Source organism: Rhincodon typus, chromosome 11 (assembly GCF_021869965.1).
Source record: "Rhincodon typus isolate 14 chromosome 11, sRhiTyp1.1, whole genome shotgun sequence".
NCBI classification, from domain to species: domain Eukaryota; kingdom Metazoa; phylum Chordata; class Chondrichthyes; order Orectolobiformes; family Rhincodontidae; genus Rhincodon; species Rhincodon typus.
The window spans coordinates 33,792,176-33,806,065 of NC_063342.1; the positions used below are offsets into that span (position 1 = coordinate 33,792,176).

Consider the following 13,890-nt stretch of genomic DNA (forward strand, 5'->3'; position numbering starts at 1 on the left):
TCCTGAAAGCAGAATGCAGGAAGTTAGGAAACAAGGGTCACTGTTCTTTAAAAAAGTAGAATGAGAAAGGAACATTAAAAAGATAAGCTTTAAGGCTTTGTCAGTGACACATAAAGTGTTCAACAAAAGGTGGATGAATCAATCACAAAAAGGGGATGCACGATGGCTCAGTGGTTAGCACTGCTGCCTCACAGTGCCAGAGACTTGGGTTCAATTCCAGCCTTGGATCCATGTCTGTGTGGAGTTTGCACATTCTCCCCATGTCTATGTTGGTTTTTGCTGGGTGCTCTGGTGTTCTTTCACAGTCCAAAAATGTGCAGCTTAGGTGGGTTGGCCATGCTAAATTGTCTGTCTGCAGTGTCTAGGAATATGCAGGCTAGGTGCATTAGCCATGGGAAATACAGGGTCACAAAGGTAGGGTAAGGGGCTGGGTCTAAGTGGGATGTTCATTGGAGGGTTGCTGCAGACTTGATGGGCTGAATAGCCTCATCTGCACTGTAGAAATTGTATTATTCTAAATAGATGTAAATGGGTATGATAAAGTTTGGATTATGGAGACGTGTGTAGAGTGACCAGGAATGGGGACTGAACATTCAGTATTTAGGAAGGACACACAAAACGGAAAAGGGAATGGCGTTGCATTATTGGTTAAAGAGGATATAAATATAGAGGAAAGGTATTAGCTCAGACAATGTGGAATTGAGAAATGCTAAGGAGTTTTTTTAAAAAAACACTGTTGGGGGTAGTGGTGATGTTGGGAACGGCATTAAACTGGAAATCAAGAGATGCATGTGGTAAAGGAACATTTGTAACTATGGGAGACTTCAATCTGCATGTAGATTGAATGAATCAGATTAATCACAATACAGTAGAAGAGGAATCCCTAGACTGTAGACAGGATGCTTTTATGGACTAATGCATTGAGAATAGTCCATCTTTGCCTGGGTATTATGCAATGAGAAAGGAATAATTGATAATGTACTTGTGAGCGATCACAATATGATAGAACTCTTCATCAGGATGCAGAGTGAGGTAATTAGTTCTGAAACTAGGGTCATGAACCTCAATATGGGAAACAACAATGGTATGATGAATGAATTGGCTGACTTGGATTAGAAAATAGGAGTAGGCCATTAAGCGCCTCAAGCCTGCTGTGCCACTCAGTAAGATCATTGTTGATCTGTGGCATAATTCCATATGGCTGTCTTGGGCCATATATCTCGATGTCCTTAATGAAAAATTTGTCTATGTCAGATTTAAATCGAACAATTAAATTTGCATGTAGAAGTGCTTTCTAACATCTCTCCTGAATGACTTGGCCCTAATTCTTAGTGTATGTCCCCTGGTTCTACAGTCTTCAACCAATGGCAATAGTTTATCTTCATCTACCCTTTTCTCTCCTGTTAATATCCTGCAGGCCTTGAGTAGATCACTGCTTACCTCTGGAAATTCTAGAAAATGAAGGCTTAGTTTGTATAATTTCTCTTCATAAGATAAATGTTACTGAAAGTAATGACAGTGGCTAGGCAATGGCAAACATTTGAAGAGTGAACAAGTAATCTACAAAACTTATTTATTTCTGTCTGGCGCAAGAGTGCAAAGAAAACAGTGACAAAGCCATGGCTTATGAGGGATAGAGATAGTGTTAGATCCAAACAAAAGGCAAAATCGGCAAGAAAAAGCAGTAGGCCTGAGGATTGGGAACAGTTTAGAAGTCAACAAAGGAATTGATTAAGAAGGAGAAAATAGAGTGAGAGTAAACTTGCAGTAAACCTAAGAACTGACAGTAATTTTTTCCATACAAATATAAAGCGAAAAGATTGGTATCTGTGTTAGTAAAGAAATGATGATGTTGGAGAAATTGATGAATTGAAAGCTGATAAATCCCCAGGACCTGATAATCTGCATCACAGACTACGTAAGAAAATTGCTCTGGAAATAGTGGATGCATTGGTGCTCATCTTCCAAGATTCTTTACATCAGTTCCTACAGATTGGAGGGTAGCTAACATAACCCCACTATTTAAATAAGCAGGTAGAGAAAAAATGGGGAATTATAGACCAATGAGTCTGATATCAGTAGTGGGGAAAATACTACAGTCCATTATCATGGATTTTATAGTAGAGCACTTTGAAAACAATGGTAGAATCAGATAAATCAGCATGGATTTACATAAGGGAAATCATGCTTAACTAATCTACTGGAATTCTTTGAGGATGTACCTAGTGGAGTTGATCAAGGGAGCCAGTTGATGATGTGGTTTATTTGGTCTTTTAGAAAGTGTTTTGACAAAGTCCCACATGAGAGATTAAGGTGTAAAGTTAAAGTGCATGGGATTGGGAGTAATGTACTGAGATGGATAAAAATTGGTTAGTAGACTGGAAGCAAAGACTAAGAATAATTGGGTCTTTTTCTGAATAACAGTGACGAGTCGGGTACCACACAGATCGGTACTAGGGCCCCAGCTACTCTCAATATATGTTAATGGTTTGGATGAGGGAACTGAATATAACATCGCAAAATTTGCAGATGGCATAAAGCTGGGTGGAAGCATGAGTCATGGGAAGGATGCAGAAATGTTGCAGTGTGATTTGAATAGGTTGAGTGAGTTGGCAAATGCATGGCATATGCAGCATAATGTGGATAGATATGCAGTTGTCTGTTAACAAAAATAAGAAGGCAGAATATTATTTGAATAATGTAAATTCAGAGGGGTAATGTTTAATGAGACCTGGATGCCCTTGTGCACCAGTCACTGAAAGTAAACACACAAATGCAGCAGCCAGTAAAGAAGGCAAATTTTATGCTGGCCTTTCGTGAGAGGATTTGAGTACAGGAACAAGGATGCATTGCTGCAGTTATACAGGGCATTGCTGAGGCCAAATCTGGAATATTGCATGCAGTTTTGGTCTCCGTACCTGTGGAAGACTGTTGTTGCTATATAGTGAGTACAGTGAACATTACCAGACTGATTCCTGACGGCAAGACTGACGTGAGGAAAGTTTGATTGTATTCACTGGAGTTTAGAAGAATGAGTGACGGGTGGGGAATCTCATAGAAACCTGTAAAATTCTGACAGGACTTGTTTTAGATGCAAGAAGGATGTTCCAATGGGGCGGAGGTGGGAGTCTGGAACTAGGGATCATAGCTTAACGTTAAGGAGTCAACCTTGTAGTACTCAGATGAGAAGTTTCTTCACCCAGAGTGGTGAGTCTGTGGAATTCACTACCACAGAAAAAGGTTGAGGCCAAAACATTATGTGCTTTCAAGGAAGAGGTAGATACAGCTCTTGCAGCTCAAGGGCTATGGGGGGAGAGCCGGATCAGGGCATGGCGCTCAATGAGCGGCCATGATCATAATGAATGATGGAGCAGGCTCAAGGGGTTAAATGGCCTATTCCTGTTCCTATCTTCAATGTTTCTATGATGCAATTGATCTCCAGCTGCCTTGACCTCATTCAACTCTTAGCTATCCAATTCTAGCATAAGAATATCTGATAATGAGATATTTCCTGCCCTGACACCATTGTTTCTGGAACCTCCTCGGTTTTTCCTCAATGGTTCCTCTCACTGCCCAAAGATTGTTTTTTAAAGTATTCGATTATCAATTCAGTGAGTGCTTAAGTGCTGTGAAAATGACACAAGCTTTCTTCTAATGTTTACACAAAAAAGAAATATTATTTATTGTAGCTAACACCTGATTAAAGAATACAATAGATGCTCTAACTCGCACCAGAACACACCACAAAGTTACAAATACAGAATAGATTAAGAATCCCAAAAGAACATCAATCATATGCAGAACCTAGAAATTGATGACTCGCACAGTTTCACACCGGGTTCTTCTAGATTCTGTGTTGAGATAATTTAAAATGTTAACAGATGATCTCTATCTTTATGCTTCAGTAACTGCTTGGTTTATATTGGAGACACTGCGTGGTGTTTGTGCGGTCAGGTGCAGGCAAGATAAATGAATGGTTGGACAGAAACAAGGACTGTGTGTTCTCTCCTCAGTCAGGTACCTGCACATTCTTTCTGCCTCTGGCTCTAGAAAAGCAGATTTTATAACACAACATACAGGCTTGCTGTCTCATGACCTTGCTTCACAAACTGGCAACTTGCCAAACATGGTCATCATAAATTCATTCTGGATTTATTGTTTGTAAAGGAATTAGATAAAAGCAGTTGATGACCCACTTCTCAGCCAAGGTCCAATGCCCAAAGTGATCAAGTATAATTTGTTAGTCCACCTCCACTTTACTAATCAGATTACATCTGAATATCTTTGACCCAATCAGGAGTTGGCAATTCAAGCTCAATAAAGTTTAATACCTTTGACCGGCTATCCCCAGACAATCTGTCTCTGTTCTAATAACTTTGTAAATTTTCAGTTGTAATACAAATGTTCAACCATTTTGAGACTTGAGTTTTAGAAGAGTTATTCTGTGGCTTTAGACCACTTGATACACAAAGAATGAATTGCCCTGGGGTGTTGAGAATAATGGCGTGTGTGATCACTTAATAGAGTGAGATCACATTTTTGCCATCGAGTTAAACAATCGCAATTAAGTCCTCATTCCTTCAATGGCGAGATCACATTCTCACCATCAGGTAATGAGAAGCCTAGCTATATATTCTTGTATCTCATAAGTTATCCACTGAAATGAACTTACCCTCCCTATTGAGATACCTGATGCTTCAGAAGTTCAAAACCTTAAGTTTATGATCCCAGCTGATGTGATTACTGGGCAAATCATATCCTGGTCTGAAAGATGAAGGGTCGAGGCCCGAAACGTCAGCCTCTCTGCTCCTATGATGCTGCTTGGCCTGCTGTGTTCATCCAGCCCTGCACCTTGTTGTCTCGGATTCTCCAGCATCTGCAGTTCCTACTATCTCTGATAGATAGTATTCTGTTTTTGTTTTCATTTTTAACAAGGTGATCTTCCATTTAAAAAAAATCAGTTTTAACAATAAACTATAAGTTTAGTGCACAAAAGAAATGTTAAAATGTGAAGGGTGTGCTTGAGCAGGTAAGGCCTTCATGGCAATGTCAGCCAGTATGGGAATTGAACTCATTCTGTTTGCATCACTCTGCATTGCAAATTAGCCCTCAGTCAACTGAGTTAACTGACTGCCACAGGTACAGTCCCGTTAACACCAATAACCCTCCTTCACAGTGCTCACACCAGAGTGAATTCTCTATCACACTGGTAGGGATTAATTTAACTAATGTTTCACATTCCCAAGAAGGGGAAATTGAAAGCTTTTCCCTCAAGTCTACTATTGAGCTTAGACTTTCTCAACTTCAAATAAACCCTTGAGGGTTTTAGCCAAATATTTCTGGTCTGGAACTTTCAAACTAAATTGCATAAATGGAGCTAACCTATATTTTAATAGTTCTAAGTTATTTCCCTTATTTGGGAGCAAGAAGCATATCCAAATCTAGCTAAGTCTTCTGCAAAAAATCAAATAACTGTAGATGCTGGAAATCAGAAGCAAAAACAGAAATTGCTGGAAAAACTCAGCAAAGCTGGCAGCACCTGTAAAGAGAAAGCAGAGTTAACATTTCAGACCCCTTGCCCTTTCTTCAGAACTGTTTTTGTTCAAGACTTCTGCAATACAGGAACGAAAAGGACTTTCTTTAAGCTATTGGTGTTTCCCCTATGCCAAAAAAACAGTCCATTCATCCTGGGACCTTCAACCTAATGCCTAATAATGCTTACACTGTTTGCTTATAAAATTCACCTAATAAAAACAAAGCCTCATTACTCTCTATGAAATCTCATCCCGTTTTGAAAGAAATGGCCGTAGCTAGATGAATACTTAGAAGTAAATCATTAAACCCCTTCGTAGACGTCGACCAAACTCACCGCACTAGTTCAAATCTAAATTCTATTATAAATTATATATATGTGTATTTATCATGTATATATATATAATAATTTTATATGTCCCATACCTCTTATTATAATAGAATAAGCATATATCTAGTGACTTGGGTTCTCGGTCTCCAGTCTGGATAATTACACAGATTTTCATAGACTCCCTACAGCGTGGAAACGGGCAATTCAGCCCATTGAGTCCACCACAGAGCATCCCACCCAGACCCACCCCATCTCCATATTTCCTATGGCTAATCCACCTCGCTGGCACATCTTTGGACTGTGGAAGGAAACCACACCTGAAGGAAACCCACACAAACATGGGGAGAATGTACAAACTGCACAGGCAATCTCCCAAGGCTGGGATTGAACCCAGGTCCCTAGCACTGTGAAGCAGCAGTGCTAACCACTGAGTTATTGTGCCACCCAAAGGCTTTTGTTGCTGCTACTGATACCTTCTCAATGCCCATTCACTGAAATTTGATCTGTTATAACTGCAGTAGGTGCATCCATGTCGATGAAGGCACATTCTGCCCATGGACTATAGCTTCACTGAACTGGATGACAGCAACACACTTACGTCAACTTCTCAAGTGGTACCTTAGAAGACACAGGCAGCAGTTTTGATCTGAGAGATCACAGGTACAATCAGGCAGCAGCTTTTACTTCTCAGATGATAGTTTAGCAGGCAGATTCAGCCAGCAGCTTTTATATCCTATCTTATGCATAAGGAAAGACTTATAGCTTATGGCTTAGAGACTTTAGCAGCGAAGGAATGGCATGAGAATGTGGGTAAAGGAAACCATGATGAGTTAGGATAAAAGAAGGGATGAGTCAATGCATAGCACAGTGTCAATGTCAAAAGTGGTGCATTTATCAAAAGCTTATACAGCAAACAGTGCATGTGCTTGAAGAGCTGGCAATGGTGAACATTCAAGAGGAGGCATGCTTAGTTGGACAAGGGTGGACCCAAGTTAACTAGGAGTACTATCACAGTCAATCCCAGGGCTGAGCCATTTTCAGTCCATCAGGTTGCCCTCAGCAAAACCTGGCAGTCCAGCAAAATCAGTTTGGGCCTGATTAGCTGCTCAGCCTTGGTCATCAATCCAGTTCAGTCCAGGACATTGGCTGCAGTCAGTCTGGGTTGTCATGTAATATCTGTTCATGGCATGGGGTACGTTCAGTAAGTGAGTTAGGGCATACATAATCCACGGGGGTCTTTGGGTCAATCCATGACATCCTTGAGACTGCAGGAAGCACAATTCTGGGGATTGGACTGATTGTGACTTAGAGAGTGGTCACAGAGATGGGAGGTAATTCTAGATAATAGGATAGGAGCTAGTACGGTTTGGGAGGGAATTATATCATATCAAAGGAAGGTCAAGGCAAGTCGCAGTCAACACTTAATGCAGGGAAGGTGCAGGTCCAGCAAGGATGTCAGTGCCTCAGTAGTCATAAAATCTGGGGATAAAATGGGAAGATTAATGCTCACATAAAGGGGTTCAATCAAAATGTGGGGAGGGTTACAGTTCATCAGAGGCAAAGGGAGCATGACACGGTAGGGGATATGAAAATTAGGGGCTATGTCATGATCAAAGGTGGAGCCTGCAAGTTACTGCAGTGAATGCAACTTCTAAACATCACTGTATAAATTCAAAAAGGCAAGTGAGTAAATAAGGTTTCAATATTGACAAAGCAGAATCGGAAGTAGGAGTAGTAAATACCTATTGCTTTGATTAGGGCAGAATTCAATGTTGGAATGTGAGACCACCTAAAGGTCTACTTTATAATCCTGAGTCCAGCAATTACACACTGTTGTATACCTGTCTTCAAACCACAGTTAAGCAGTTAATTTCCCACCTGCCCAATGGGTGTGTCATGTCCAAACGTTGATTAAAAGTAATATTTATTCCCCTTATAGGAACCAATTTGCACCTCATCTCCTGAAGTACTGAAAGAGAGCATCTTGTGCCTTGTTTGCTATGTTACATAAGGACAGAAGAACTAGAAGAAGTAGTGGGTAATTCAGTCCTTGAGCATGCCATGCCATTTGATATAATCATGGCTGAGCTCAGCTTGGCCTGAACGTTATTTTCCTGCCCACTCCCAATAATCTTTTCACTTGTTTCTAATTAAAAATCTGTCTTTCTCCTCCTTAACCTTACTCAGTGTCTCGGCATCCACCATACTCCAGGATATTGAATACTGTGGAATTCACTACCCTTTAATTCCTACTCTTCTCTGCTTTAAATCTGCCACACCTTAGCCCAAAATTATGATGTCTTGCTCTAGATTGGCACACAAGGAGAAATATCTACTCTATGTCAACTTATATACCTCAACTTATATACCTCTTCTTACATGCCTCAAATTCATGTCCTCTCATTCTCCTAAACTCCAGAGAGCGAAGTCCTAAACTGCTCAATCTCTCTTCATAGACAAACCTTTCAGCTCTGGAATTAATCTAGTAAACTTTCTCTGAATCACTTCCAATGCAATTACATCCAACCTCAAGCAAGGGGACGAAAACTGTACACAGTGTTCCAGATGTAATCTCACTAATGCCTTATACCATTTTTGCACCACTTCCCTACTTTTATACTCCGTTCTTTTGCAATAAATGCCAAAATTCAATTTGCCCTCCTTATCACCTGCTGTACTAGCTTTCTACAATTCAAGGACAAGGGCACCCAACTCACTCTGTGCCAAAGCATTTTGAAGTTTTTCTCCATTTACATAATAAATTGCCTTTCTATTCCTGATCAAAATGGATAACCTCACACTTATCAACATTAAACTCCATCTGTCAACATTTTGCCCATTTACGTAACCTATACATACCCATCTGTAAGTTTCTTATTTCTTCATTGCAGCTTACTTTCCCATCTATATTAGTGTCATCTGCAAATTTGACTATAGTACATTCTACCTCTGCATCCAGGTTATTAATATAGATTATAGATAGTTGGAGCCCAAGGACCAAACCTTATGGCACTATACTAGTTTAATCTCACCAATCAGAGAAAGACTAATTTATCTTGACTTTGTTTTCTGTTGGTAAGCCAATCTTCTATCCAAACTAATATCTTACCCCTAACCCTGTGTGATCTTACCTTGTGTATTAATATTTTGTGCAGCACATTATCAAATGCCTTTTGGAAGTCCAGATATACTACATCCACAGGACCCTTATTGCTTGTTACATCTTTGAAGAACTCGAGTAAATTAGACCCTAATTATCCCTGTAGTGCTTCAGAATGAATGAAACTTCACAGTACTCTTGTAATGCCTTAGCATCATGACTGACAACATCTCTACTACAGTGAACTGTGAAGTGTTCTGTGATATGTTCCTTCTGTTCAGCTCCATAATGATGGCGAATTGATGTGTGAGTTACCCCATTTCCCACATCACATTATTATATGTTATCATTTACAATATATAATAATATAATTGCTGGAGAATCCTAGACAAAAGACAGACATCTCCTTCTATGAGACTGTAAGCACATGACAGACTCAGCCATTACACTCATAAGGTGCATATATAGACATCCAGGTACTAGCTCCTCACTAGGTCCTTATTGCTACCCTCAGTGTCCTTAACATTTATCTGTAGTGCTTTGACACAATCTGCAACTTCTACGTGTGTGTGGTTCCCTGACAGATGAGGTTATCTTCAGTCTATCCTTTTGCTGGTTGAAGATAACCTGCTCCAGTCCCATTGAAACAACAACACCACAACAAACACCTTAGATAGATGATGGCCTATTGGATGTGTGCAAAGTAGGAAATGAACAAGAAACCACAGCCAGAGGATAGAAATGGTGATACAGAGGGTAGGGAGAAGATTTAAACACAAGGTTGAGAATTTAAAATTTGAGGAGCTTGGGAAAATGGAACCATTGGAGTTCTATAAGTAGGATGAGTTTGCAGAGAATGAAGAATAGGATCCTAAACTGCAACGAAATGACCATGTGTGAAAATGATAATCATGGTAAAGATCTCAGCTGCAGGTGGGCTAAGGTAGATTCACAGAAGAATAATTTACAAGGTTTGTTCTAGACAGTCTCTGTAAAGACAATGTATGCACCTGAAGATCAATTTAGTATCAAACAGAATACTGAGGTAGTGAATGCTCTGATTTAGTTGGAGACTGTGGTTACGGACAGTGATGAGATTAGTGCTAAGTGTTCAAAGTTTGTGGTGGATGTTGTACTATGAAAGGTAAATGGAAGGGACACAATTTAGTAATTAAACTCTCTCAAATTTAAAGCCTTTCTCTTTTTCCACTCCATTTCATTGCTATTGTATATTATTTTTGCTTACTTACTTTTTGGTGGTTTGTATTTATCAATTTTTAGTCTCCATTCCCCCTCCTCTCTCTACCTCTCATTCTGTGACTTTGTTTACTTTTTTAAAATCAGTGTGTTGCATCAGTGCTGGAGCATGCCTAATGCGAGCCCTGCTGTATAAAGTTTGTTGCCCTGGTGCTACAAGGTTCTCTTTCATTTAGGAGCTTAATTGCTTTGGTCCAGTTGCAGTTTAAATCTGCCGTACATTTTTTGAACAAAAGAAAAGAAGCGTAGAAATGGCATCACTCAAGGTAAGAACTATAAGAATATCTTTGTTAGACATAAATGTGTTTTATTCATTACAGAAATAAAATTTCATAAACATCCTGTATAATTTTTTGTTCATCAATGTTGAAATAATTATTGTTATAGTTCTTGGTTCCAGTTTACTAAAAGATAAAACCAAATTCATGATATATATTCCATTTTCTATTGTCTCCCAACTAATTGTACGAACATTTCTAACTTTCTTTGGCCAGTTTGATTTATTACAAAAGTACTATCCTCCTAAATAATGTTTACTTATGTAGTTATTATCAGTTGCTGGTCTTAGTGCTGAAATTCTACTGCATTTTATTATTCTCTTTTAAATACATACTTTTCTCCAATATGTCAATATTTATTATTTTCATTCACAAAAAGTTGCTCACTATTGGAAAGAAATACATAGCAGTGTGTTTTCGGTTAAAGATCAGTAGTCTGTGACTGTCGACTGCACGACTTTCAGACTTTGATCACAAACATATTTTGAAATTTAGGTATTGCAGGAACAAGAGCCAATAAGCAGGAGGCTGAATGTAGCTGCCTACTGACAGAAGGTCACAGTCATCATGGGGACATTGTCCTGTGCCTTCTCATTATTATGGAATATATTGAAGCCTTTTTAAGCAGTAATGCTGCCTCTTTCAAACTTCATAATTTTAAAAATATCATTTGCAATTATATAATTCTGTGATAATCCTGTCTTAATTTCTACAAAAATGTTTAGCAAAGGAGCACAATTTACCAAAAGAATTGCAGAGGCAAATAAATGATGGCAACATGTGCACAATATTCCTACTTCCACAAATAATTAGGAATCCTTCCAGAAAGAAGAATGTACAGGCATAGGAAAGGTGGGCGGTATCTAGATTATATAACTACCAACAGACTTGCAAGGATTAAACATTGTCAAGGGATTAAACAGATTGTAGAAGGTAGCCACAAGGCTGGTATTGACTCAAAACCTGAGAGATTTTTATGAACTAGAGACCTGGAATAATTACGGAGATCATAGGAAGAGGGAGAACTGTAAGGAGGTATTTACATGAATGCCAAAAAAAATAAGAAATGCTGGAACTGGAGGTTGTTGCATAAATCATCGAAACATAGCTAACTCCAGAGGGTGAAGCATTCAGGAGCAGAACAGTTTTTAGATCAAAGAAAGTGGATTATATTTATGTAGTCCTGTGTGTCAGAGATACCTGGCTAAGAGACATAACTGATCTTGTGGGAGATAAAAAAAATCTTCAGAATGAACCAAAATAAAACCAAGAACTGCAAATGCTGAAGATCTGAAACAAAAACAGAAATTGCTGGAAAAACTCAGCAGGTTTGGCAGCACCTGTCCAGGGAAAGCAATGCTAACTTTTCAAGTCCAGTGACTCTTCTTCAGAATGAATCATTCTGTTTGGATAACTACTTTGTACATTTGCTTAGTAGTTATGATATGGACTAATAATCCTGAGGTTAAGGTCAATATTAAAAAGAACATGAGTTCAAATCTCACTACAGCAGATCCAAATTTTGAATTCAGTTTAAAAATATCATCTGGAAGTCAAATCTTATGTTAACAAAAATAAATATACTGAGAAAAATCAAGTAATATAGATATCTTTCACATGTGATTCTTGACTGAATGCAGTGAAGAAGCCACAGGTTCTGATATTTCTTAATAACCCGATCAATGTAAATGAAATACATCATAGCAACACTTCAGTGGAAGATAAATAGAACACTGTTAAGGGTCCAAGGCCATAGATGAAAGTTAAAATCAATAATCTCAGTTTAACTAAATATTGACCTAATTAGATTAACAAAGGTGAGACAGAAAAAGAATAATTTGTGTGAATCGTGCAGGGACAAACAGGGAAGGGCTCAATGTGAAGAATAATACAGTCAGAGACACTTGGAAAGGATGATCAGAGAGGATAGGGAGACCTGGGAATTGGTATCATAGCTGAAGCTAAGTACAACAGTAAAATTTCTTTCAGACTATAACTATGAACAAGCAATCAGGGAAGAGGTGAAAACTGTACACGATACAGCTTGTACCTCACAGGAAGGTATGATCAACCACAAACTCTCCAAACAATCAATGATTTCACTCTAAATCAGATAGAAACATAAAACCGGTTGAATGGCCTCAAAACAAATGGATCACAAAGGTGTATGATAGTTATTGCACGCTATCAAAAGAAAATAGGAAGGAGACTTGTAATATACTAATATTCATATGAACAGAAAAGGCAGCAGTATTTTAGAAACAGGCTGATGTGGTGTCTATATCAAATAAAAAGGATAGACAATGAAAAACCCAGTGTTCTTACTTCCATTCTTTGTAAAATAATGGAATTGATTATCAGGAGTAAACTGTGCAGTATCAGCTTATTTAATTATAGTCTCTGTGGATTCAAGGGTGAGATACTGCCTGACCATTTTTGTTTTGATTTCCTTGTGGACTGTTATGACCAATAACTTGATCTCTCAAAGGCTTTTGATACATTTCCACATTCTTGCCTCTACCACCCTTTTAGGCAGTGAGTTCCAAATACCCAGGTATTTCTGGGTGAAATTATTTCCTCAAATTCCCTCTACTCCTCTATTTACCTTAAACCCATAGCACCTGGTTATGGACTCCTATACTAAGGGGAAAGGTTTCTCCCTATCTACCCTGTCTATGCCCCTCAGAACTTTGTACACTTCAATCAAATTCACCCCTCAGCCTTCTCTGCTCTAAGGAAAACAATCCCATCCTTTCTAGCCTCTCTTCTATCAATAGCTGAATCCTATCAACTAAATTCATATCTGTGAGTCTAATCTAGAAAAGGTACCCACTGAGGTGCCAGCCTCTGTGCTGGTGGATGGTGCAAGGGAAAGCCTTGATGGTACATCCTCTCAGGGTTCCTGTCGTCAGAGGCGGATGTGAACCTAAGAGTCCTGGTTTCTACCCAGCCAATGTTTGTTGAGTGTCACAAATGTGTGCATAAGGGGAGGGAATTAGTTGTTAACGATGTATAAAGGCTTCTGAATATTAAGAATGGTTAATGCAGAGGGTAATTGGAGAGCAGTACAGTTGGTCACGATGATGTTTACAGAATTGGTTGGTTATTGATGTCTCTCTATCCCTACATAAGCTGTCATGCTCTTTGCTGCCTGGATTAATTCCTCCTCGTAAGGAGTGAGCAGCCTGATGTCCAGCACTTCCTGCTGGTCTTGGATCTTTCAGCCTGATTGTGGGTCAAATTTTCCTCCCTTGGGGCAAACAGAGAGAATCAAGCGGATGGAAGAGAAGTTTCTGGAGTTGCAGGCGCAGGGGACATGACAAGATGTCCCCAGTGAGTGAGTAGGAAGTGCAGAGGGCAGGAAGGGTTTGTAGTTTGGGAGGATGAGGTGG

General features: G+C 39.2%; 1 protein-coding gene across 3 annotated transcripts in view; it reads left to right on the forward strand.

Moving 5' to 3' along the window:
• Positions 1 to 10,396: 10,396 nt before the first annotated feature.
• The window catches only part of hgd (homogentisate 1,2-dioxygenase), a 38,073-nt gene continuing 34,579 nt past the window's right edge, over positions 10,397 to 13,890 (forward strand). For all 3 annotated transcript variants that reach the window (XM_048602605.1, XM_020520682.2, XM_048602606.1), the window contains exon 1: positions 10,397 to 10,486. In XM_048602605.1, coding sequence (XP_048458562.1) covers positions 10,472 to 10,486 — 15 coding nt within the window. In that variant the 5' untranslated portion in view covers positions 10,397 to 10,471. The remainder of the gene's footprint in view (positions 10,487 to 13,890) is intronic.